The following is a 26,087-nucleotide window of genomic DNA, read 5'->3' on the forward strand; positions in this document are numbered from 1 at the left end:
CACACGCGCTCATGCTTTTTTTGGTTTATTGAAAGCAGGACTGTTAAGATACTTTTATTGTGTTCTGGCTTTTGTTTTACTTTCTCCCTGACACACACACACACACACACACACACACACACACACACACACACACACACACACACACACACACACACACACACACACACACACACACACACACACACACACAGTGATCCATGAAAAGAACTATTCTGTCCCTATCGGTTTACAACTCAAACGGCGCTGAGTCGACAAGTGGAGCATCGGCCGGTCAGCGCGGGCACTCGCGCCTGGAGGCGCGAGGGCGCGCTTCCTCGGCCTCAAGCTCCACTTGTCGGCGTGCCTCCGTCGTGGACAAGCGTGTGCGTGTGCACGCGTGTTCAGCGTTCCCCTAGCGTAGCTTCCTGGTTGCTATGTGGGGGGGAACAACAAAAGACAGGTCCGCTCGGCACATCAAAGCCCCGCCTCTCCGCGTTCTCCTTCTCCTCCTCGGAGGAGGAGGACGGTTTATTTCGCGAGGAGGAGCTCCTCCTCGCCTCACGTAATAAACCCCCGCCTCGCAGTGCCGCGTCCTCCTTCTCCTCCTCCTCCTCGCGAGCCTCGCTAATAAACCCTATCTCGAAAAGCCCCGCCTCGCCCCGAAGCCCCGTGCCTAAAAACGAGCGCTCTGTCTTCAATCTACCTGGTTCTCCATTCACCCTGTGACATATATATATATATGGTGAAAATAATTCCACAGCATATATGCTGCCAGCTGTATTGTACAGTATGTGTATGTGTGAACCCATGAATCTTTAGAATAGCCTTGATCAGTATTTTTGGATGACAAACTGGACTCAGTGCAGTGTCCAGTTACAGATTGTACAAAACCTCCATGTCTGACTTATATGGAAAGATCAACTTCAACCAGAGGCGTCATTTTAGAAATAAATAGTTTGGCAAGAAAGTGACCACTTAAGCCCTATTTAAAAAAAGAGCAGAAATTGCCAGTCTACTGCGATGCATTGTGAGCGTGTGGATCAACTATTTTAGCTCGCCTATAATTACATCCCCAAAATAGGGCCGTCAATTTGAAGGTGGCTAATGAATGTATGATTTCAGACAAGACACATGTCTGTAACACGAAATGTTAAACACGAAAAGGGGGGGGGGGCAATTGCCATCCCCTGGGAACCCAAATGACGCCCCTGACTACAAAGCAGTTGTCCAGTCAGAAGATCAGATAGAAGAATGCGAGTCAACGTACCTTCCTCTTCATAGGCCTCTGCATGCAGCAAGCGTCCAAAGCAAGAGCAGAATAAGAGACCATTAGCCAACACACTCCAGAGGCTTGCGGTCAGATTGCAGGTTTGTGTCTCTACAATGCAGAGCTTAAAAAGCGCATTTACCCAAATTGAGGTGTTCTCATATTCTTACATGTGTATACAAATACAGTTTTGAAATAAAAAATCATTGTACATGAGCATTAGAGCAAATTGTACATCAATATAAGATTCTGAATTTCATTGACTTACAACACCCCAATGTAAACGCTTCGGAGCAAATGGAAGCGTGTGCAGAGAGATAGCAGTGTCAAACAGCTTAAAACCATTCTTCATTCAAGCACATAGATAAGAATGGACAGTACATGATGAACCAATGGGAGATGAAGAAATGGCCTTTTACATGAGAGCAGCGCCCACGCCCTCCATTCTGTTAGGGATGGTCATGTTTGCAAATTTCATGTACTGTATGTCAATAATAGGTGGCCATCAATGGAGAGCAGCGTTAAGTCATGTAAAGAGCAGTTTGTTTTCTTTTAACTCCCCTTATACACAGAATACACGTTCAAAACACACGTAGAAAAATATGTCATGAAATAAATGTGATGGAAACAAGGCAAATCCTTTTTTTTATCTTTTCTTTTTGGATTACCTAATAAGATTAGCTAACGGCAATGATAATTGCAAGGATTTGTTTGCTATTGCTGATGAATCCTATAGGATGAAAGTCTTGTGTTGCCAGACAGATACTGATTTGTGAGTCTTAAAGCAGATGTGACTTATATTCATCGGAATAATGAATATAACTCACATCTCCAATCTTATAGGATGATGACATTAGGCAGGGTGGTGGCTTGGTTTCTGTAGGGAACAGATCATTAAACAGATAATGGCTAGGTGCTAGCTTGATGCTGCTGGCACGCCATATTATCCAATAGATGTGCATCACACTGGTATAAGGAAGGGACTGAGGCAAGGCGAAAGCAGTGCTCAGTGGCTTGGGGACGAGAGAGTCACATCTGCTTCCAGGATGTTGTCACTGGGAAAATTTACATGCACACTAATACCTTGTACTGAACCCAATTAAGACTTAGCCTGATTATCTTAATCAGAATAAGGACAATAGGCATTCAGAATGGAAAGAGCACACTTAACTAGAACATTCTAATAAAGAAGAAGTACTGCTACTGTTAGATTACTTGTGTTGAAAACTATTGATGTAAAAGTAAAAAAGTATAGCTAACTTTGAATATTACTTTGAGTAACAGTTACTTAATGTTACTTAATACATTCAATACATTTACTTAATACATTCACCTTGAAACGGCCAACGTGGCATCCTGAAACATTTCACTAAAACCAACTTTTATGTACTCTCTAGGTCAGGAGAAATGGTGCACCTCAAACTATGTTAACACTTCAATTGAGCACCTTAACCTAATTAATCCCAATAACCACAGTATTGTGCGCATGTAAACCGCTTGCCCTCGACCACAATGCACATCTATTCTTATATATATATATATATTCTTATATATAATCTTCATACTGGGCTTGTATGGAGGGGAGGCACAGTGTGGAAAGGGGGTTTACTTGGATGTTAATCTGAACTGAGCCTCAGTGCGCCAGGGACCCCATAAGATACTTTTTTTGTGATATTTATATATTTTGGTCTGTCTGTCTGTTTTACAGTACACCATATAGAATGGAAACTCAAAAATCATTTTCCGTGCTGGATTCCAGTGAAAATACATAACAGTGACTTTAAACTGTCGCTAATTTGCTATAAGGACGCCTTTAAAGATCCCCTGGGGAGCAGGAAAATAGGGGGGTATATGTCCAGACCTTCTGTTCGCTGCTGTAGGTGTGTGTTTTTGGTGGGGGGTTATGAAGAGAGAGCCGCCCCAATGCCACATACCTTCTACCTCTTGAGCCACCTCAGGCTCAGGCTCAGGCTCTGGCTCTTGCTCAGGCTCAGGCTCTGGCTCGGCCTCGGTGGCCTCCGGGGCCACCTCTACCTCTATCTCCTGGGCTAGGTGGGGCGGGGCAGCACGGGGCATGCAGTAAAGCCACCAGGTTCAGGGAGGGTTCAAAAGAAGGGTGATAAATGAAGACCACAGGGATGAGACAGGACATAGCAATTTACAACACTTTACTTCAGGTCAGCCCCAGTGCCGGGTGCCCAGTCAAATCCGGAATGCTAATTTAACTCTGCATAAGGTGGAACAAATGAATAAGGAATAAAATGCTGTGTGTGCCCCAGGCAAAATGCTGGTCCTGTATAACAACATGTCTTGATTACATAATTAAATAATAATGATAATAATAATACAACATGGATTGCTATCATTCGAGTTGATTGTGTAATTATTGCCCAAATTTAAAGGGCCGTTATACTTGGTTTCGCAGCAGTGTCGTACAGTATCTGCTATATAGGCCTACTCAACTAGTATAACACAACAAGTATAAATCCCTACTCGGCCTTCTCTACAGCTTGGTCATGGCACTGGGGCTGAGGTAAAAGCCTAAAATGTATGTTTTGGCGAAAACGAGTCATATGACAAAAATGAAATTTCCAACTGAAACTGGGGTTCAGTTGAAAAAAACAGAGTTTTCGCTGAAGCATAAATTAGGCTTTACACAGAGAAAGAGCACTGCTGGAGAATGGTGACACTAAGGACAGGAATGGTGGGTGGAGAGAGGTGGGGTCGGGAGAATGGAACAGTTGATGGGAAAGAGATCAAGTTAATGGCATTGTGCATCGAAAACAGAAAGTGACATTAATAGGTTGATGAAATCATTTCCTGGGTTGGAGATGGTACTGGTGGAAGCTAGAACACGTCACACGCCACAAAGAATGTGGAAAAAGCCCAGACCAAAATGTCTTCTTCTTTTTTTTGCCACATTTCTTTAGCCTTGTCGTTTAAGAAAAAGTCACTCGGTCAGAGAAGTCACCCTTAATGTGGAAGTGTTTGACAGGTAGCAGTGTGAGCTTCGTTCTTCAGAAACGTAAAGCTGAAGGTAACATTAACACTACAAATATTGTCGTAAGTCTGTCTGTCTGTCTGTCTGTCTGTCTGTCTGTCTGTCTGTCTGTCTGTTAACCCATTTAGACCTGGAACGCATCTGTGTCATTTTAGATTTCTTTGGCTATTCAAAAATAGCAGATATACAAGCTCATAGCGCGGCACCGAGTGCCGCGCTATGAGCTTGTATATCTGCATTTTAGTTTAAATCTTGAAAAACTGGCCACAGGCCTAAATGGGTTTATCTGTCCACCTGCCCAGGAGATCAGTTGATGTTAAATCAGTAATTAAACAAGAGTTTTACAGCATGTATGTTAAAAAATCATATTGACAGCAAATCTTGAATAATGGTAAACATCAGTGTCTGGTGAATTATAAAGAAAACTGGTAAAGCAGTCACTGGCATCGTCAAACACACGTCAGATTAAGAGTGTGGAGAGGGAACAGCTGGTACTCATTAGTACTGTATGATGGAGAAGGTTTTTAAGTGTCAAGTTGATTCAGTCGGGTTTACCTTCCTCGTCTTCACGTTTGGCAAAAAGAAGATATGGTGAAAAGAAAAAAGCAAACAGAATGATTATTACATCATTATACAGTTCTTATGGGATTGTTGCTAAATATGCATTAAAAACAGTTCTGGGTAGACATTCTAAAGCCAATGGTTCTCATCTCTTGTCCTAAAGTCAACTTGGAAAATGTAACCGTTTCAGAGTTGAATGAGCCACTTTCAACCTGGCGTACCTATTGAACATTATTGGGTAAATTTGTTATGCTATATTGATGAATTGAATACATATGACCACAATGGAAACAAGTGTCCCCAGGGCGTTTTTGTGTTAACCTAATGTCTGACTGTACCATGTGCTGTTTATATTTCTGACTAATAAAGTATTCAATCAATCAATCAATCAATCAATCAATCAATCAAAGTCATTACAGGTGAAAATCTAAAAAGACTTGGCCTTTATACAGTATACGGCCACTTTAGCCTGAATTATGCGACATCATCGTGAGTGGTTAAGGGTTAAATAATCAGACCTACAGACAACCAATAGGCTAACACTATGGGTCACTAGGACCAGAGTTGGGAACCACTGAATTAGACAATGTCATCTGTGTGTCTATAATAATATAAAGTTACTTAAGGGTGATTTATACTTAGTTGCGCGACATTGTCACTCTCCGAAAATAGCCGAACTCACAATGCCTTGTAGCGCTATTTTCGGTGTGTGCATGGCACGCAGCCAAGTATAACTCAGGCTTGAAGAGGAGACAGAAATGTACTCTAATGAGGAGAGGGAGGAAGAAAAGAGAGAGAGAGAACAACGGTGGAGGAGATTAGGATGGGATGAGAGGGAGGGGAAGGAAGGTGGAGAGGAGGAGGAGAAGAAGAAGAGGGGAGAGAACAAGAGGTGAGAGTAAAGGGAAGTAAGGATGACAGAGACAGAGGACGGAAATGAGAATGAGGGGGCCAGTAGGAGAGGAGAGGAGAGGAAATGAGTAATCCATTAAGAAGACAATAACCAAGACAGAAAAGTCTAAAGATAAATTACTTTTATGAAAATCTATCTATATACATTTATTTCATTATTATTAAATTGTTTAACACTTACCCTCAACTTGATCCCTGAAAAATGGAGAACAAGATGTTTAGAAATGATACAGGAAGTCCTATTGTCCTGCATTGTTTGAAGCAATTCACAGGCTTGATAAAACGTCAACATATTACAACTTGAGGAACAAAGGTATATTTAGTTACGACATTTCAATTTAAGTATAAAAACTGATATATATATATGTTTGATTGAGTGATTTGAAAACACTTACAATTCCTCAGTGTCGGACATGGTGACGATAGACTTTTAATACCTAAGGGAGAAGAAGAAATATTGACGAGCTGCTGCATTTAGGGACTGTCCTGCAACTAAAAAGTTACAGGATCGACAACCCCTTGCAACAGTTAACATGTGTTCATCATTAGCCAGGTGGCCTGGCTGACAAAATGACTGGTGGCAACCTGGTGGATCAACCAGGTACCCAGTAAAATCCTCAGTGTTCATTTATCCATTTGTAATTAGACAGTCAGGACTTTACAGCGTAGTGTGTAACTCATGACCTGCACATGTGGCATTCCATGTCTTTCCTATTACACTGTAGTTTGTATCAAAACACTCGATCAACATGTTGATCAGGTGTATATCTCTCTGTTCGTGAAATATACATTTTTGTATATAAGCATAGACTACCGTAATAATTATCATTTGAGAAAACGGAAATGGCTCTGTGGGGTTGACCAGGAAGTTGGTACATGTCTCTGAGCCAAGTCCAATGAAACCCTACAAGTAACGCCCTCTAATACTATTGTATCATCTTTTAAAAATGTCAATGAGCTCAGGTCATAATGTCACCTAAATATCCAGAATGTAATGTGTTTTAAAGTCAGCTGTTGTTAATTAACAGTTTGTGGTTCCAAACAGCAATAACATAAGAGGTCAGGGCATGAACACAATCACAACCTCACCCAATTTCTTTCACCACATCATCCAATTGAGCAACATTAAATGTCTCAGCAATATTGTGCTCAGTGTTTTGCTGTGTATGTAAAGTTGACATCCAAGTTTCTGAGAAACAGTGTACACCAGTCAATTTTAGGCCAATGCGTGAAACATAAAGATAACATTTTTTTGCTGTCTGGGAACCTTTAAAATGTGTAATCATCTGAGATGCAAGCTGTGTTAAATTCCCTGAGCAACAACAGGTACAGTATATTCCTGACAAGAGGCGACAAGAAAAGGACTACAGTTATATTTTAGCTGTGAGCTAGCGGAAATATAACTCTTGTCCTTTTCTTGTCGCCTCTTGTCAGGAATATACTGTACCTGTTGTTGCTCAGGGAATTTAACATGGGTCGAATGTATCACATCTAGAATCCCAACCATCAACATTGCCAAAGTGCCCTTGAGCATATGCATATGCCATTGATCAATGGCATATGCTCCTGTAACTGTAGTACCACACCCCTGGACTGTTCCAGGGGTGTGGTACTACAGGTGACTCTCCTCTGTGATGTCTTATAATATCTGACTGTTTGTATGAAGATATAACTGTGAAAGTGGGTATGTGAAAACATTTTACATTGAAAGAAGAATCTCTTTTTTTAATCATCATTGCCTAATATTTCAATCTACAGATAGTGGTGATACTGGATGCAAGTATACAAACCCTCTGGCATCTGGTATTTTGTTTTAAAATGCAAATGTTGGTCATGGGTGGTATGGCCGACTTGTTAATATATCATATATGTCTATCTTTATAGAACTGATGCTGACAAACCCAAGGCCTAATGTGAAAGTGTGAAAAATGAGCACAATCAAATCTCATGTATTTGGCTGATGCTTTTATCCAGACCCACTTACACATGGAACTGTAGAATTTTAGTTGCTAGCACATCTACTGTAGCACTATAAAGTTACCAGCGTAAAGGAGCACAAGTGTTCAGAGACACTATGCTCGGAGCTTACTCCTCTGCTCTAGCCTACAAAGGGTAAATAGCATTTGTGATCCTTTTTGTTATATATAAAGTGTCTTTGGATGACTTTTTCACACTTGTCTATCCAGCACAGCTGCAGAGGTCACCGAGGCTTAGAGCTGGATCATATTTCAGACCATCAGCTAGGAGCCTTGTCCAAATAGCTCCCTTAATCCCACTGGTCCATCCATTCCGGGCACCACTCATCATATCATCATGGACAGTACAGTTCACTGTACTCTGCAGATAAAGTGAACTCTGATGACTATGACGTTAGGTCTACTAGATGGGCTACGGCCAAGGTCATTTCCCCAGAGAAAACACATTCAAGAATCAGCACCATATCAGATGTTAATTACTGATGGGGTAGATACCAAGTACAGTATGTATGAGTGACAGTGATGAGTAAGGGAGGGATCGAATGAGGATATCTGGGATGTGTGAAAAACCGATGAAGGGTAGAGAGAGAATGTGGAAGCATGTCTCAGTAGGTCATAGGAAAGAATGATAGACGCAAACCATTCAAGGCTTAACCACTCGGACATTCATTATGAGAATATCACCAGCTATCCCTGGCTAAGCCACCATCATTTGTCATTGAAAATGTTGGTACACTTCAGCAAACATTAGGCGTGTGGTTTGCGGTCCTGTGCAGCTCAAATGGGCAGAGCATGGCATTAACACTGCCAGTGTTAGCCGCTTAAATCCCGAAGGGGGCTGCCCATTCTAAAAACGAACACACTCAAGGTAACAGAAGGCACTGTGGATAAACGCGTCCCTCCAATGACATATTAATGGCAAATGTTACACATCCTTTGGCAATGAGAAAAGGCCGCCAAACATCAAAGAACCCCATGAACTGCCCTGCTAAAGAATAATCTCTATCCTGCCTGACATGTAATAACTTGTTATTTTTTTTACATCTTTTGATTGTTAAATATAATGGTACCATTAACTCTAGATTGGAATTATTTATTTTCCATGTTATAATATATCTATTGTATCGACAACCTGTCCAGAAAACATGCAGGCAGCTATGCACTAACATGAAACATAGAGGCAGCTGTGCACAAACAATCACACACATCCCCCCACAGCTGACACTTCATATACAAAGACTGTACATACAACATACATACAGTACATGCACAAACAAGAAAACAAGCAAACACACACACACACACACACACACACACACACACACACACACACACACACACACACACACACACACACACACACACACACACACACACACACACACACACACACACACACACACACACACACACACACACACACACAATGATGAATTTACATCCGGTATTTCTTTACCTTAGTAATTAGTGTACTTAATGCTTTCTTGTGTTGTTTTTGTTATTTTTGTTATTGTTGCGACAATGTAGAGGAACTGAAAACATGTACTTGTATATGAGATGTAACAAATAAAATCTTATCTTGAAACATTATACAATTACAAATTCTAATAATTCTTTCAGAAACTATATAAACCAAGGCCACAAAGCTCATCTCCCAAATACCATCTGCATTCCTGAGCATGCACAAAAAAAGATTTTTGACATGTTTGGTAATTGTACCCATACAACCAACCTGCTGGTAGAAACATCCACCCAGTCTCTGCTAGTGGGGGAACTGGTTTTAATGAGCATTAATTGATTTATTTCAAATGTTCTTTCTCATTCTATCAGGTCTCAAGTGGGAGAGACAACTTGGTCACAAATCACAAACAACTCTCCACTTTCCTCTCTATTTTGCAACATCTGTAGCTCCCCTCCTCCCATTAGGATCGCCTCACAATAAGCAGAGTTTTGGCTTAAAAAAATAACAAAAAGCAAACATATCTCAAACTACACCTGAAACAGGGTATTTGAGGAATCATCCTATCGCTTTAGACCACCCTATTGCTTTCTAAAGGCTAAGTCATGCTTTGGCTAAAAGTGTCTGCAACAAGTTGCTTAACAAGAACAATGTATTTTCAAAGCATAAATTAGGATTCAGGATAGTGGCTGCTTCTATCCTTTCCATCTTACCTCAGAGAAGGAGAAAGATGCAAGTTCCCCTGTGGAGGAAGACAAGACAAGTATCTGCAAGCTCCGCTCAGAGAATAAGGCCTTGTGATATAGTGATACTTGATCTTCTGAGGTCTGCTATTGGCTGCATTTGGGAGTGAGGTAGGCCCCCAGAGGGGGGGCCTGTGGACATCTTAGTTCCCCGTCTCTGGATAAGGAGATGGATGAGATGTTGCAGATGAGAAAAGTGGGCTCAGGTTTAAAAGATATAGCAGCTGAGAAATCTCTGTTGCTATATTTGCCCACAATAAGGCTGCCAGGGAATTATCATACAGAAAGTAATCTAAGCAATGGAGGGCTGGAGGAGGGTCTTAGCTGACAACGGCTTGTTACACATTCGCTTGGCATGCAGACAATGTCCCTCTGTCTCACGGCCAAGGCTGTGATCTCACAGACAGTCCATCCATCATTCACTCAGTCCGTCAGCAAGTTAGTCAATTAGTTATTTAGTCACTCAGTCGGTATGTCAGTCAGTCTGCTGGTAATCCAGTCATTCAGTTAGCTAGCCTGCTACTTGGTCAAAGTTAGTGAGCCAAGTTGTCAGTCCATTTATTAGCTCGGCCAATCATTCAGTTGGTCAGACAGTCAGTTATTCCAGTCAATGAATCATTCAGTCAGCTAGGCTGTAAAGTATTGCTATGAGTTATTATTTCATGACTTGGTGAAATAATAATTTATCGGGGATCATGAGGGACAATTCACATTACACATACAGTATTTCTCCATGAGAATGCACGTCTCCTGGAAAACATTACTCAGACAGAATATTTTATTTTAACAACTTATTTATTTTTACACCTGTAGTGTATAATGAAGACTTATAATTATACAATTATTATAATGTTATACAAATATGAGAATTAAAATGGGATACATAGGAAGGTTTTCCAAAAAGTCCACAGTGCCCAGCAATTATGAAGTACTTCACAATAAGTTATGTGCCTAATGCACACACGCACTTGAAAACCTGTGCCATGTACTAAACATTATTCTAAAAGGCTTCAAGTGTTTAAAGCATTATGAATAGGCTATTTATGAGTCCTGATAACTATACTTATACAGTCTTATATAAGCAGATTATAATGAATTATATATGAGCGTCACGCTTGGCACAGACATGAGCAGAGCAAGTTCTGTCAGGGAACTCAAGTCAGTGCAGTTGTTGGCGGCCGACCATTGGGCCACCTCAGCTCCACGTTCACATCCACTCATCCAATCACACACTCATTTCATTCCCAGAACTTCCAGTTTAAACAGAATTTAAACTGGAAGTTTGCACTACTCATCCCTGCTTGTTTTTGCTGCTGCTCATGCTGATGCTGCAGCTTAGGTACCAGAATCAATTGAAAAATCTTTTGTACATTTTTTTTCAATTTAGATGTATAACCATTTCTAGCTTTCCTGCAGCAATCTTGGATGCTATCTTGAAAATGATGTCTTTCCAGAGGGCATATTTTCCTTGATTTTTTTGTATGTTCTTAAACATGCCTATAGGTATCAGAATCAATTGAAAAACAATTATATCACGTTTTGCAATTGAGATATAGCCATTTTAATCTCCTGGCAGCCATCTTGGATGTCATCTTTCCAGAAAGTATATTTTCCTAGAGTTTTAGTATGTTATTTAGCTTGCCTAATACTACCAGAATCTATTGAAAAACCTTTTGTATCAATTTATTTGGGGTTAAAGGACGACTTCACCCATTTTCGACTTCATATAATTGGTCCTCACTAATGCTCATCATATAATGGTACCAGCCTCCTCTGTGTCTCAGAGAATAAAAATCTAAATAAAGAATGCGAAATCTTGTTGGAAAAAAGTGTGAAAAAAGTGGTATTAGTGAGGACCAATTATATGAAGATAGGTTGAAAATGGGTGAAGTCAGTCAAGTCACTACATAGAAATGCAGGCAGAAAGGCACAGTAGCTAAAAAAAGCTTTCTGCAGACATGTCCCAGCAGTTTTTTAAATCAGAACCGTTTGATACATTTTAGCTTTTTATTTTTAGTGTTAATGTTCCAATTAATCCATTAAAATCTCACTGTTGGTATCACCCTCTATGAGAAGGCATAACATATATTACTTGCAGATGGTGGTCTTTTAATACAAGACATTGTGGTAAAACAGATCATTTAGTTTAGCCAGAGAATCCCATAAGATACTAGCATGAGAAATTTAATCTATGGTGCTCAGTGATAGCCAGGTTTATCCTGCATTTTGAATAGTTTGATGATACCTATAGACTACAGTTGATCTTTTGTGCATCACAGTTCACCACATAGAGTGAAGCTTACTGGTGTTTTAGTTATTGAGTCAGCTGAGAACTCACCTAACCTGATGACTTCATTGGTTAGCAATTTGCTTTTCACTAAAGTCATACCCCCTACCCCGTGTATTTTGAACATCAGCCAAGCCAGGATTGTGATGCACATTCTCCGCGAATGGCACAGAATTATATTGATCTATGTCCTCAGCAATCCCTGCCCTGCTGGGATTAAGCTGCATATGTGACAGACAGGTATCCAGACAGCATTTTAGAAGGCTTAAGTTTTGTCTGTTTCTTGTTGGAAGTATCATTGTCTCCGCCAGGCCGAAAGGCATGGCGAGAGTATGTTTTACCCCCTGTCCATCCGTTCGTCTGTGTGTCCTGTCCGTCTGCGACCAGCTAATCTCCGGCACCGTTGGCCCGGTCACTGCGAAACTGTGCACACACTCTCCTTGGATGCCATTTTTCACATGGGCCTATTATAGCGCCACCAGGAGGCCAATTTGTGCAAAACCCATTTTTGTCTCCGCCGGAGGTGGAGAGTATGTTTTCGCTTCGTCCCGCCGTGTGTTCACCTCCCTCCTAGCCAAGCTAACATTGGTCAAGCTCCACGTGACACGTGTCAATATGTTGACACCAATGCCTTTGATTGGCTAGAGGGACGCATGACGAAATAAAATCCTATAAATAGGTGTGTCACTTCAAAAAAACAATTATGTTTTTTGAAGTGAGGTAAGACAGGATCAATCAGTCTTGATTGGAACAGTACCTTCCAGTACAAATCACCCGTCCGTGCGTGTGTGTGTCCCTCTGAGAACACCTAACATTGGTCAAGCAAAGGCGCAGAAGGCCAAAGCTAAGAAAGCATACTCATCTACAACAGTAACACAGAAGAGGACTATAGAGTTGAATTGATCCAACAACAAGGCCGAAGTCTTAATACTGTAACAATTGGCCACCTTGATCAAATACATTATGTAGCACTAGAGAAAACTGACATAGATCAAACACACCAATAAACTGCTGAAACTGTTCAAGACAAGAAGATGAAGAAGACAGACAAGCATTTGAACAAACCAGTCAATTACGACGACTCCCATATGACACATTGCTTCAAGAAGAACATTTTTTAGATGCAGACACTACATATTTAGTCGCCCCTGCAGAACACCAAAAACCACGCGCATTCTACCAAGACGACCCGTTCTACCAAGACGACCCGTGCTATTAAAATAGCACGGGTCTGCTGGCGGAGACTTGTGCTCCGAGGAGCACATTTTCTAGTTTAATATTACTCCTACAGATTTTATCCAAACGTCATGCAAATCGGTACACAGTATCTTTATAGTCATGTGATCAACACGGATCTGTCCGATTTTCCAAAGTTTGCAGGATTGGTCCATTTAGAACTGCCTCAAATCATGAAGGAAATCATGTTATTTGCTGGTCCAATTCAAGAACATTGTGATATAAAGCAAATTGTCCAAATGGCAGGCTTATGTCCGCCGTATATATAAGGGAAGCAATAGTTATTTGGTGTCAAACTCAATACACAGGGGTGTTTTTGTTCCCTGTGTATTGCCCTTGGTTGGGGTCAATGGGGTGTGTTCGGCAGCAATGAATTCACAACAAGTGCCAATTGTAGCAGAAATGCATTCCACCAAAAATCACTCACATTTTAATGTCTTACTTTTATTTGTAACGTTTTGTACACTAAATCATTTTGGGAGCTTCAAATGTTTTATTTTATTTGAGATTCATCACCTCTCCCTGCCACGATGTCATCTGCCTGCGTGGTTAAGGAGCTGTTAACAGGAGATATGTGTAGTCAAAATGCACCAACAGTATATTAACAGTCTATTAAAAGTATCTTAACAAGTATAAATATAGTGCAAGCATATACTACCCCCAGTGGTGTGGTACAGGGTATACTTGTTATAGTTATTAACCACTTAAACCATATTAGTGGTTTGAAAGAAACAAACCATCATGATACCAATTAACCCATTTAGACCTGAGGACGATTCTAAAAACGCCTTCAGAATAAGTTTTCAGAATAACTTGAAAGAATATCAAAAGTAGCAGATCTACAAGCTCAAAAAGCGCAGCGTTTCGAACTTGTGGATCTGCTACTTTTGATGCTTTTATGTGATGCTGTAGAATCATCAAGTAGGGCGTTAAATTTACGAAAAACACAACAAGGAGAAAAGAGGTTTCTGCCCGACAACAGTGATATATAGCAACGACTAAAATGACACAGAGGCGTTCCCAGCTTGAAAGGTATGACAACGTATACATGTAACAGGTCTAAATGGATTAAGTGAGTAATTAGTGTGTCTTAAACCGGATTTAAACGTCATCATATGACGGTGAAACGACACGTCTAAAATAGATCTAAAAACGTGTTGCATGCACTGCGAGTTGTGAGATTGACATTTGGCACACAACACCATCGTATGACAGAGCATAAATTACATGTTAGTTAAAACTTAATATGCTTTTGCAATTAATTGTGTGTATTTGCACTTTTGATCTTGTTGGCATACGGTACAGGTAAATGTAGTTATTGTGTCAATGTGGGGAGGCTTTTACAAGCCCATGCCCAGGCGCTGATTGTCTCATAATCCACCTATGGTTGTAGTCAGTCACATATCTGTGCCTGTAACATCGTATTGCATATCTCATCGTATTGTGTATCGCATCATAAAAAATTGCCATATCGTATCATCCTATGTAGGGGTGCACTGTGCACACATGTAGAATCAATCTGTATTCAAATGAATATGATTTTAATAGAGAAACTAGCACCATATGTTAGAAAAGGTATCAAAACTGGAAAAGGTCTGAAAGGTTCAATACATTTACATGTATCAACTCGAAGAACAGATACTGTGAAAGAATCGGAACACCCATGATGACTACACACAAACTACTGGTGTACACACATACACCTTGACTGGCAAATGGAGGGTTGGTCATGCCCATGCACTTCCGGTCCAACATTATATGACCTAAGCTATAATATGCCCTAATCCTCCAGTAACGCCCATACTGTAACATTCCTCCCACCCTAAAAAAGATTCAACTTATGATAAACAAAACCACCCATGTCCGTCCGTCTGTGCGTGAGTGCGTGCGTGCGTGCGAGCGTGCGTGCGCGCGTGCATGCGTGCGTGCGTGTGTACAGCTAATCTCCGGCACCATTGACACGATCTACGTGAAATTAAACTTTAGATTGGCATCTAAAGTTTGCAAGATTACTCCTACAGATTTTGTCCAAACATCACACAAATCGGTACAAATTATCTCTATAATGGAATTTTGGAAAACGGAATTTCCGTTTTGGTGTAACCGTGTAAGGGATGGGCTAAAATACATCAATAAGTATTTTGATACAAATCACAAATACTGGGTCAAAAAAAATATCACTATACAAATACAAATTAATGGTCTGAGAAATATATGAGATACAAATACATAAAAACTGATGCAATGATTGATTGTCAATTCCTGGACTGATTATTAAATATTGTATTAATTACCTATGTCAGAATTTCTAAGAATAATAAATTGATAACACAAGCAGAGTGTTTTTCATGATGTTTGGAGCAGGCAGCCAAAATGTTTACCACTGTTTCTGAGAGCGCAGGCCAGAGTGACCTTGTTATCATTGATAGCTAGACAAGAACTGCAGTATGGCATGAGACTGAGGGCCCTAACTTGCACACCGCCTTACTTATTTAGAAAAATATTTAAAAATATTTAAAAATAGTTCAAATAGCCGATCTACATCGACACGTGAGCTTGTGACCATACTGACACCAGGATACTGACCAGGATACTGACACCAGGACCATGATACTGTGCAGGATACTGACACATAGCATCACAAATCATCAAATATTAGGCTTGTCTGACCATTTATGGATTTTGCAGTAATGTAGTTAAGTTATCACAAAAGTAAACAATCTTTAATGCATAAAGAAATGTCCACGAAGTGTCTTCCTTGGCCTACTGGGGGTGTGCATGCAAAGTTTAACGCTGATCGGTCCAGTGGTGTCTGAGATTAGTTGCGCACAGAGATACAGTATGGACGGACAGCGGCCTGTCAACCTTGGGGTGATAATGAAACATAATCCAAAGACACGATCTGTTGTTGTCCGAACTTTATTTTCACAAGATTCCATAAGAAAATTAAATTAAAAAAAATTGATCCACCAAGCTGGGTTGCCTAGCAAGGGCTGTGTAACTTGTGGGTTGCAGCCTTTGGTTAGACTGCAATGAAGTTGGGAGAACACTTGTGGCTTGCACCCCTTATTGACAGAAGTGAAAGCGCCTTTAGAGGTGCACTCTATAGAGGCCCTTCAACGTGATTGGATGTTGCGTTCATGTTATATGCAACTTTTGTAAGAAATAGGCCCTGCCCACATTGTATTTGTAAGAAATAGGCCGTGCCCACACATAATTGAATATGAAAACCCTGTTTGACTTGTCACATGATCCCAAGGCCAATTTGAAAAATCTGTGGGGTGCTTTCCTTGGCCTATACTGAGAGTGTGCATGCAAAGTTTGACGCCAGTCAGACCAGCTGAGATTAGCTGCACACAGGCGGACAGACACACGGACGGGGCAAAAACATAATGTCCGCCTGTTGGCCCGGTGAAGATTGAACAATCATGAAAATACGTTAACAGCAACAGGTGCCAATTGGCCTTGGTGTGCCTGTATTTTCTCAGTTTCCCATTTAAGACAAATGGCTTAAATATAAACAGCTTCCTACAGTAGGTTCCTTGGGGATGCACGATCGCCTACTACCTGTCGTTCCATCTAGTCGGCGGTAAAGACTCTTGCGGCAATGTCGTCCAGTAGCCAGTCCACTCCAGCTAGAAGATTCTCTCCCGTTACTGCGCTGCAGCCAATGATACACCAGTGATGACTCTTAATCTTATCCAGGTCTAGCGCCTCTCGTATGGCCTCTTTAGACAGGGCACCCGGTAGGTCCTGTTTGTTGGCAAACACCAGTAGAGTAGCCCCTGCCAACCTCTCCTCCAAGAGCAGCGTGGAGAGCTCTTGCCTGCACATCTCCAGCCGGAGTCTGTCTGCACTGTCCACCACCCAGACCAGGCCATCCGTGCTCTCAAAGTAGTTCCTCCAGTAGGAGCGCAGTGACTTCTGGCCTCCCACGTCCCATATGTTAAGCTTGAACCCTCTGTGCTCCAGGGTTTTGATATTAAAACCAAGAGTCGGAGAGATGGTGCTGATGTCTTCCCCGTTGAATTTCTTCACAATTGTCGTCTTTCCGGCGTTGTCAAGACCCAGCATCAGAAGTCTCATCTCTCGTTCTTTGTGCTTCATTTTCTTGAGAATTGTCAGCAACCCCATCTTTGCTAAAAACCACAAATCAACGTCAGTAATATGTTATTTTGATGCGTTTTAATTATATTATGTGATTTACAAATCTGCACCCAAACTGCTTCAAGTGGATGCACATTAGCGAGCAGGAAGTAACTCAGAGGGGGTACCCAACCATGTCCTGTATTTATACTCATAGTGGCATAGTGACGTAGTCAGTGATGTCACTGAGTTGCGGGCTGAGGTTTGAGAGCTGTTTCACTGTACAATGTAAGTCAATGAGGAGCATATTTTGAATTCTCAATTTCTAATCAATTTCCAATCAAATGTGTCCACCTTTGTAGCTACATCATGGCAAGGTAAATACACAACCCAAACCTCTACCAAAGAGGTCCCTTTCAATATGACATCAACCATTGCCAAAAATGGCATTGTTGAGTACCGTGATGTCAGGTACGTCCATACATGGGCATATTTGTCCAGACACATTCACAGACAGACAGACAACTTGAACTTTAAATAGCCTATGATGTCTGACATCAGACCAGAGCTCAACCAGTGAGAGAAAGGAGAGAGATTGACTGAGAGAGTGTGACTATTCTCATGGCAGATCCCTGACCAGTGTTTGAGCCATGTTTGGTGCAGATTAGAGCAACACTCCCTGAGGGCCCCTAACGTGGCCCCTGGGTTTATTTTAACGATCAATCAATCGATCATTTTCCGGCTTGGATCAATGGAAGCAACGAACAGGCCTACTATAAGTTCACTGTTTTTAGCTCTCATCATATGCTACAGAGCCTTTATAGGGCAATAACTATAAAGGTATTGGGGCCCAATAAGAAGAGCATGCTTTATCTGAATTGGTGCAAAACATGATGTATAGTAACAAAAAAACAGTAAAAACTCTGTTGCATGAGGTACATGTTAGTAAACACTAGCCCAAAATGAGACTGAATCTGGGGTTGGATTTCATCTGCTGGCAAGTACTGAAGGACAGGATGGGGATGAAGAGCAACGCGGAGTTGGCCTGTATACTGTACTGTTGGACCGCCGATATGGTGCCGGAATATAAAGTGTAAAAAAAACAATATAGGTAAAGGTAAAAATATGAAATAATATAGAGTACATTATGCAAACTAATTGTTTACAAAGTGCATCTGGTTGAGATTGCACTGGGTTATAGTGTGCCAGCCTGACACCATTTTTGGCCAGGAATAAAACTTGTGTAGCCTACTGACCATTGATGGACCAAAGACAGCAGGGTGACCAGATGAACAGTGAACGGTTGAACTGACAATTTTGTTTCCCCAAAATGGGACCAAAAAGTGAACATTTAAATACAAAGTATTGTTTTCATTACTTGACTCATGTTGCTGTACACCACTCCACAACCCAATATATAGCCTATATCCTGTGGCCAAAGTGCTGGTCACAGACAACATCTTTATGCCCCAAATTCCTAGAGGCTTTGCTATGGCCATTTATTAAAGGGCGAGACCACTTTGGTAGAGGTTTGAGTTGTGTAGTTATACCTTGCCATGATGTAACTCCAAAGGTGGACAAGAAATCAAAAATAATTGCTCCAGTGATTAGAAATTGATAATTCAAAATATGCTCCTCATTGACTTACATTGTATGGTAAAACAGCTCTCAAAGTCACTCTTTTAGCACAAAGTTGATTTAGACGATATAGAACATCACCAAACCCAGTACTGTTTTTTTTATTTTATATAAAATGTTAACTTCCTGTTGATTTTACTATTTGAAGATCCGGATCCACGGATGCAGTCCGGGTTTTCTTCCCAAAACAAATGGCAAAATCAACAGGAAGTTGACTTAGAGAGCTGTTTCAGCATACAATGTACTTCAATGAGGAGCATATTTTGAATTATCAATTTCTTATCACTGGAGCAACTATTTTTGATTTCTTGTCCACCTTTGGAGTTACATCATGGCAAGGTAACTACACAACCCAAACCTCTACCAAAGTGGTCTTGCTCTTTAACACTTTTTTAGGAAATAGGCTACAGAGACTTCAGGGTGGGCACAGACAAATCAACAAATAAAAGACAACGTAATACAAGTGCAATCTAACTTACTTAACAAACTAAAATAAACAGAATTCTGGTGCTGAACATAAGTTTACTTAACTAACTCCCCAACCAAAAATAGGAGAAAGGAGAATTAACCCTGAAAAATGCTCACAACCCAGGGACAAAAAAAAGATGCTCAAGCTGAAGCGTTGGAAGCCGAGAAACAGAGAGAGAGACAACTAGAAAAAGTGCTCCTCGGAGCACAGGTCTCCGCCAGGTCAGGTACGTTATTGTGGCCTCCTGGTGGCCCTATAATAGGCCAATGTGAAAAGGGTGCCATTTATTCTTAGGTCGTTCACGGCAATCGGACACTGCATTCATGATGTGGCTGCCGCACTATGTTTCTGTTCGACTTTATTTTGTTGTTGTTTTCTCTGTGTAATAAAGTTGCCAATATTACGTCATTTCCTGCCGGAACATTATTTTGGAAAGTGTTTCCCCACGGCTGGGTATTGCGCTTCCTGCTACAGTCTTGTCGTGTCTCCGCAGACAGCGGAGGCATGAATTGTTTGTTCCGTGTGTTGGCCGGTGACATCTAAAGTTGTTTTGTGTGGGAAACCTGGACTCCCTTCTCCCCCGTGCATTCCTTTTCATACCTACATGCAGCCAGAAAGGTGATTTGTTTTCTTTTTGTTACATGTTATGGTTTGTGTTACGAACATTCGGGGCATACTCGCCTATCCCCATAAATGGAGACAAAGTCTGACAGTATAGAATAGCTAGGAAAGGAGATTCCTAAAACCTACCTAGCTCTGACATCAGAACACTCCTTCTAGAAACCCCATATACGGAGATAACCGGAACCATCCAGGACTGACATCATAGTCCCTTTGGGCATGACAGACATAGCCAGCTCCATATGTGGGAATGCCTGACACCACCTGACATCACCGCCGTGATGTCAGGAGCCACCCTCAGTGTTATAAATCAAGCCGTATGTCAGGGTTGATCTAGTCTCATCATCGGCATCAGACCCAGTCCTAACCCTTCCAGAGTGAGCAACATAGACCCAATCAGGAATAGCTCATCAGGCAATCCAGTGTAATCAGCGACGCTCGAGGAACATATTGACCCTACACAGAGTACCAGGACAACTGGCTGGCCGTACAAACCAGCTAGGCCTCTCAGTGGCTCTTGAGCCCGGTTCTAAGCAATCAGCCGATTATAAGTGTTACAATGGTCCTTCCACCGGAGAGCCGGATTCAAGACTTACTGTAGGGGACTGTAGGGGCAACATGCCAAAAGTCACAAGGAAAAGGAGACACCAGGGGCGGCGAGAGGACTCCGATCCTGCCGTTCGGACCTCCATGAGAGATCAGGCAGCATGCGACCCGATGGAGGGGGTACTGGCACCCACCACGGCAGTAGATGCCTACATGGAGGAGCTGGTGGTGGGCCTCCGACGTGAAGGAACACAGAGAGCGCTCCAGCAGCGGATTCAACAGCAGTCCCGAGCGAGCCAAGAACTGTCCGGAGGAATGAGGAATGGGACAGACGCAAGCAGTCCAGTGCCAACCAATGGTTCCTCACAGGGACTCCGGACTGGTCCCGACACACAGGGACCCATCAACCCCCCACCGGAGCCGCAGGCCGGTTCGGCATGCAGGGTAAGACCTTTCCTCCGCAACCGATCAGGGTTCGGCACGCCGGAGACGCAGCTCATCAGCGACCGATCAGGGTTCGGCACGCAGGGTAAGACCTTTCCTCTGCAACCGATCAGGGTTCGGCACGCCGGAGACGCAACTCATCAGCGACCGATCAGGGTTCGGCACGGTAAGACCTTTCCTCCGCAACCGATCAGGGTTCGGCACGCCGGAGACGCAGCTCATCAGCGACCGATCAGGGTTCGGCACGCAGGGTAAGACCTTTCCTCCGCAACCGATCAGGGTTCGGCACGCCGGAGACGCAGCTCATCAGCGACCGATCAGGGTTCGGCACGCAGGGTAAGACCTTTCCTCCGCAACCGATCAGGGTTCGGCACGCCGGAGACGCAACTCATCAGCGACCGATCAGGGTTCGGCACGCAGGGTAAGACCTTTCCTCCGCAACCGATCAGGGTTCGGCACGCCGGAGACGCAGCTCATCAGCGACCGATCAGGGTTCGGCACGCAGGGTAAGACCTTTCCTCCGCAACCGATCAGGGTTCGGCACGCCGGAGACGCAGCTCATCAGCGACCGATCAGGGTTCGGCACGCAGGGTAAGACCATCGAGGCCTGAACGGCGGTCCCATCGGGTGACCCGTTCAAGGCAGACCACCAGTTCCTCCGCGACCGATCAGGGATCGGCACGCCGGAGACGCCGCTCAAGGCCTGAACGACGGTCCCATAGGGCGACCCGTTCAAGGCAGAGCTCATCAGCGACCGATCAGAGTTCGGCACGCAAGAGACGACACTCGAGGCCTGAACGGCAGCTCCGTAGGGCGACCCGTTCCAGGCAAAGTTCTTCTTCAACCAATCGGGGTTCGGCAAGGAGGCACCGGTCGAGAACCAGGAGCAGAGCCCACCAGGAGCAGAGCCCACAGCGCAACCGGCACAGGACGCCACGCGTCCCTAGCCCCCGACGGGCCGTTCGGCAACCGGAGGTACGCAGTCCACGCAACACTGCTCGGACACATAGGATCCGAAGTCCACAGAGAGCTACCCAGCCGTATAAGAGACCTGTAAACATAATGATGAATACTACAAACCCAAAACCTGCACAGGCTCAGAGGTGGAACGAAAGCAGGAATAACAGAGCATATTGTCCATACTGTATACAGGAGAAGCACACGCTGAACTACTGTGCTGGGTTCAAGCAGTTAACAAAGGATCAGAAACAGCGCTGGATCATCGAAGCAGGGAGGTGCTGGAAATGTGGAAGACCTCACCATTGCGACCTACTCAAGAAATGCTCACAATGCAACCAAACCCATTTGGACATTCTCCATGACGTACAATCTCGAGAATGGACGAAGGAGGGACAGGGGCCTGGAGAGGATGAGCACCCGCAGGTCTAGAGACAACCGCAGGTCGAGAGACAACCAACCGCAGGTCGAGAGCCGTGACAATCAACCAACGACCAACGACGGATCACAACCTGTCACCAAGATCATGCATACCACCGATGGGTTCCTGTACGGGGCAGCAAAATATCCTCCTCATGGGGCGGCGGGACAAAATATCCTCCTCATGGGGCGGCGGGACGCATCTCTACCGCAAGTACTGTATGATGAGTCAGAAAGGATGAGCAGAAGAAGATGGAGACACAGCCAAACCCTCGCCGACCAGTTCTGGAAACATTTCTTGAGGTGTTACCTATAAAACCTCCAAGTCCGGCAGAAATGGCAGATCGAGATGGCAGATCGAGATGGCAGACCGAAAGGAGGAAAGGAGGTGTGGGAAAAGGGAGAAAGAAAAAAAAGGGGGGGAGGAATAAGAGAAGGAAGCGGATGCTAGGGAACATCTGGAATGTTTACGTATTTCCACGGGAAACCCGTGGGGCGGCTGTTACGAACATTCGGGGCATACTCGCCTATCCCCATAAATGGAGACAAAGTCTGACAGTATAGAATAGCTAGGAAAGGAGATTCCTAAAACCTACCTAGCTCTGACATCAGAACACTCCTTCTAGAAACCCCATATACGGAGATAACCGGAACCATCCAGGACTGACATCATAGTCCCTTTGGGCATGACAGACATAGCCAGCTCCATATGTGGGAATGCCTGACACCACCTGACATCACCGCCGTGATGTCAGGAGCCACCCTCAGTGTTATAAATCAAGCCGTATGTCAGGGTTGATCTAGTCTCATCATCGGCATCAGACCCAGTCCTAACCCTTCCAGAGTGAGCAACATAGACCCAATCAGGAATAGCTCATCAGGCAATCCAGTGTAATCAGCGACGCTCGAGGAACATATTGACCCTACACAGAGTACCAGGACAACTGGCTGGCCGTACAAACCAGCTAGGCCTCTCAGTGGCTCTTGAGCCCGGTTCTAAGCAATCAGCCGATTATAAGTGTTACAGTTTGGTTTGGTGTTTATGTTATATGTTTACTTTGCTTGTTTATTTTCTATCACAGTTTGACGGTGTTTAATAAACATCTGTAATCCGAACGATCTGCCTCATCATTGTGACTGGGAAGGAGTGACAGTCAAACTTTATGCATAATCCATCGGGGAGTCCAGGCCATCACCACCACCAGCCTGCGGCAGCGTGTCTACCAGCGGCAGTGGAGCGGCGCCCAGCAGCAGAACCGGCATCAAATGGCGGCGTCGCTAGCGCTGCTAGTCCGTAGCTAGACGCTGCAGTGCAGAGGCAACTTCACGCCCCCCCTCCCCCCCACAACAAACACTACTCACTATTGCGTGCGCGTCAACCAGCCAACACACGTTTTCGCTTGGTCAGGCACAAAGGTTAGTAGTCTACACTACACTGGTGTTCCAAAGGAACTGTGAGGCTACTTTGTGAGGTGCAAGGAAGAGACATTAAAGAGACATTTCTGAGGAAAATCGCATCGTTTACATTCATATGCAAATGGCACATTGAGTGCAACACTTTCAGTCCTTTATTCATGTCGACAATAGGTTGGTCTATGTGTAACCAAGTGTCGAGCAAGGAATTAATTAGGATTGTTCAACTGTATGACTACACCACCCTGATGATGTTTGTATCAGGGAAATTATAAATGAAATAAGACCTTTAAATCGGGCTCCCCAACAATGCAAGTTTCGTTAATGAGGCTTGAGACAAAAGCTTTGGTTTCCCCCCAAACGTAAGGAGGTTTTATTTAAGTTTAGCACATCAACATTTCAGTTCAAGTACAATTGTTTTATTACTAAAAGGCTACTTACAAGATATCAACTCAGTGAGAATGCAATCAATCATAAAAGCCATACTATAATATATAACAGATGTTGTAAATCCCAAGCAACAACAATAAATTACTCACAAGGAACAAAGGTGCTACATCCGGGTTCAAAGGGGGGCAGGCAGGCAAAAGTCGACCATATACAGGGGAACTAAGCTAATAGCAAGCTAAGCTAACCTTCACCCAGACTACAACAAGGAAGACTAAGGCTAAACATGCACACAGCAAAGTTAAACACAGCAAACAGGAATAAAACAACGCGACACCGTGCAACGAGGTGTTCGCATTCACAACAAATCAAACCTTAAGGTCGTGGGCTATGGTGCTCTTTAGGTGAACCCCTGAGGCTGGTCGGCCAATCCCCCCCCTGGCTCCCGTTGGCCCCGGACAGCAGCACGCTCAGCACCGTGTTTTGGGGAGAAACAAACAAAAACATATATTAGTATAACAGAAAGAAATAGCTCAATAAACAAATGAAAACAAACACTAACTCAAAAGTAAACAAAACAGCAGTGGTGAGATCTTAAATGCAATTATTCCTGCGCATTATCCCCCTGGCTCTCGTCAATGTGATAGTCACGTCCGGACCCGAACACTTCAACCTGGGTGGTAACAAACAAAGATTAAAATGCTGCTTTAAAACATAAAACAAACAGTACAAAACATTAAAACCAGACATTGCAACGTGCTACTCACCCAGGCAAGGACAAATAAAGAAACAATAAATCAGACCCGGGTCGCAAAACCCGCAGCCGAAACCACCGAGCAGCTTAACGTTTGGCTGGCGGCTGAGCATTTAAATAGTAAACATGCAGATTGGTAACGCGGAAGTAGAGCGCACAGCTGATTATGGTGGCCCCTAAGGCTCACTCTAGCCGGCTAAAGTATGAGGAAATGGAGCGTGCCACCGTCTATACGGTGGCCCCTAAGGCTCAAACTCCAGCCGGCTACATCTACCCCTTCTTTTTTTTCATTGGCGTCCCTGACAATAAACCAGCCTAACACCATGGCCTAAAGACTGCTGATGTGGAGCTGCTCACACCAGGCACCCGGGGGTTTGTAGCCCCCTCCCCTATCGCCACTGGTAGATTATGGGGATTGGAGTGTTGTCCGGCTGTCTCCCGAGTAGACCTTCGTACGATACAGGTGTCGCTGGACGGGGCCGGTGGAGGGCTCGTCACTGGTGGATGCACAGGGGCAGTTGGAGGCCTCATCACCCCCAATGGACCAGTGGGGAGGGTGTCGCTAGCTGGGACGTCACCTGGACCTGGCCGTGTGGAATGAGTTGGGCCCACCATAACGTACAGCTGACCATCCTCTTCCTCTTCATCCTCCTCATCCCTCCGACACCTGGATCCTTGGTTCCCCATAGATTGGGACACGGGACGGCCACCTGGCACAGGTTTAAGCATAGAGCGATTTACCTGTCGTACCCTAGACAAGTCCTGCTGTGGGGCAACGGTGTAAACACAGCCACCTGGCTTAGGGGACTTGATAACCCGATGGATGGTGGGGGCCCAAGTGTCCTGGATCTTGTTTCTCCCTCTGTTAGAGTGGTCCCGCAGGTAGACAAGCTGGCCCTCTGGCAAAACCTCCTCCTGGGCCTGTTGG

The 26,087-nt window shown here is 43.6% G+C and overlaps 2 protein-coding genes and 1 long non-coding RNA gene across 5 annotated transcripts in view; all 3 read right to left on the bottom strand.

Moving 5' to 3' along the window:
• LOC308093314 (troponin T, fast skeletal muscle-like) overlaps positions 1-3,505 on the bottom strand; it is an 11,740-nt gene extending 8,235 nt beyond the window's left edge. Inside the window, exons 1-2 of one of the 3 annotated variants that reach the window (XM_080439645.1) lie at positions 3,184-3,505; positions 1,250-1,267 (exon numbers count right to left, since the gene is read on the bottom strand). In XM_080439645.1, coding sequence (XP_080295771.1) covers positions 1,250-1,267; positions 3,184-3,325 — 160 coding nt within the window. In that variant the 5' untranslated portion in view covers positions 3,326-3,505. The remainder of the gene's footprint in view (positions 1-1,249; positions 1,268-3,183) is intronic. The other 2 variants (XM_080439646.1, XM_080439647.1) reach the window with 2 other exon arrangements.
• Positions 3,506-4,512: 1,007 nt separating this feature from the next.
• LOC308083660 lies at positions 4,513-10,128 on the bottom strand. Its single transcript, XR_013932999.1, has 3 exons — positions 9,872-10,128; positions 6,119-6,160; positions 4,513-5,918 (listed from the first exon to the last, which is right to left on the bottom strand). It is a non-coding gene; the product is annotated as an uncharacterized lncRNA (long non-coding RNA).
• Positions 10,129-17,003: 6,875 nt separating this feature from the next.
• LOC308085070 (ADP-ribosylation factor-like protein 2) lies at positions 17,004-17,558 on the bottom strand (the record flags this gene model as incomplete). Its single annotated transcript, XM_080428116.1, has 1 exon — positions 17,004-17,558. The coding sequence occupies one exon, from the start codon at positions 17,556-17,558 to the stop codon at positions 17,004-17,006; it is 555 nt and encodes a 184-aa protein (XP_080284242.1).
• Between the last annotated feature and the right edge of the window lie 8,529 nt (positions 17,559-26,087).

This window comes from Gymnoscopelus braueri (genome assembly GCF_963280865.1).
Source record: "Gymnoscopelus braueri genome assembly, chromosome: 1".
NCBI lineage: Eukaryota > Metazoa > Chordata > Actinopteri > Myctophiformes > Myctophidae > Gymnoscopelus > Gymnoscopelus braueri.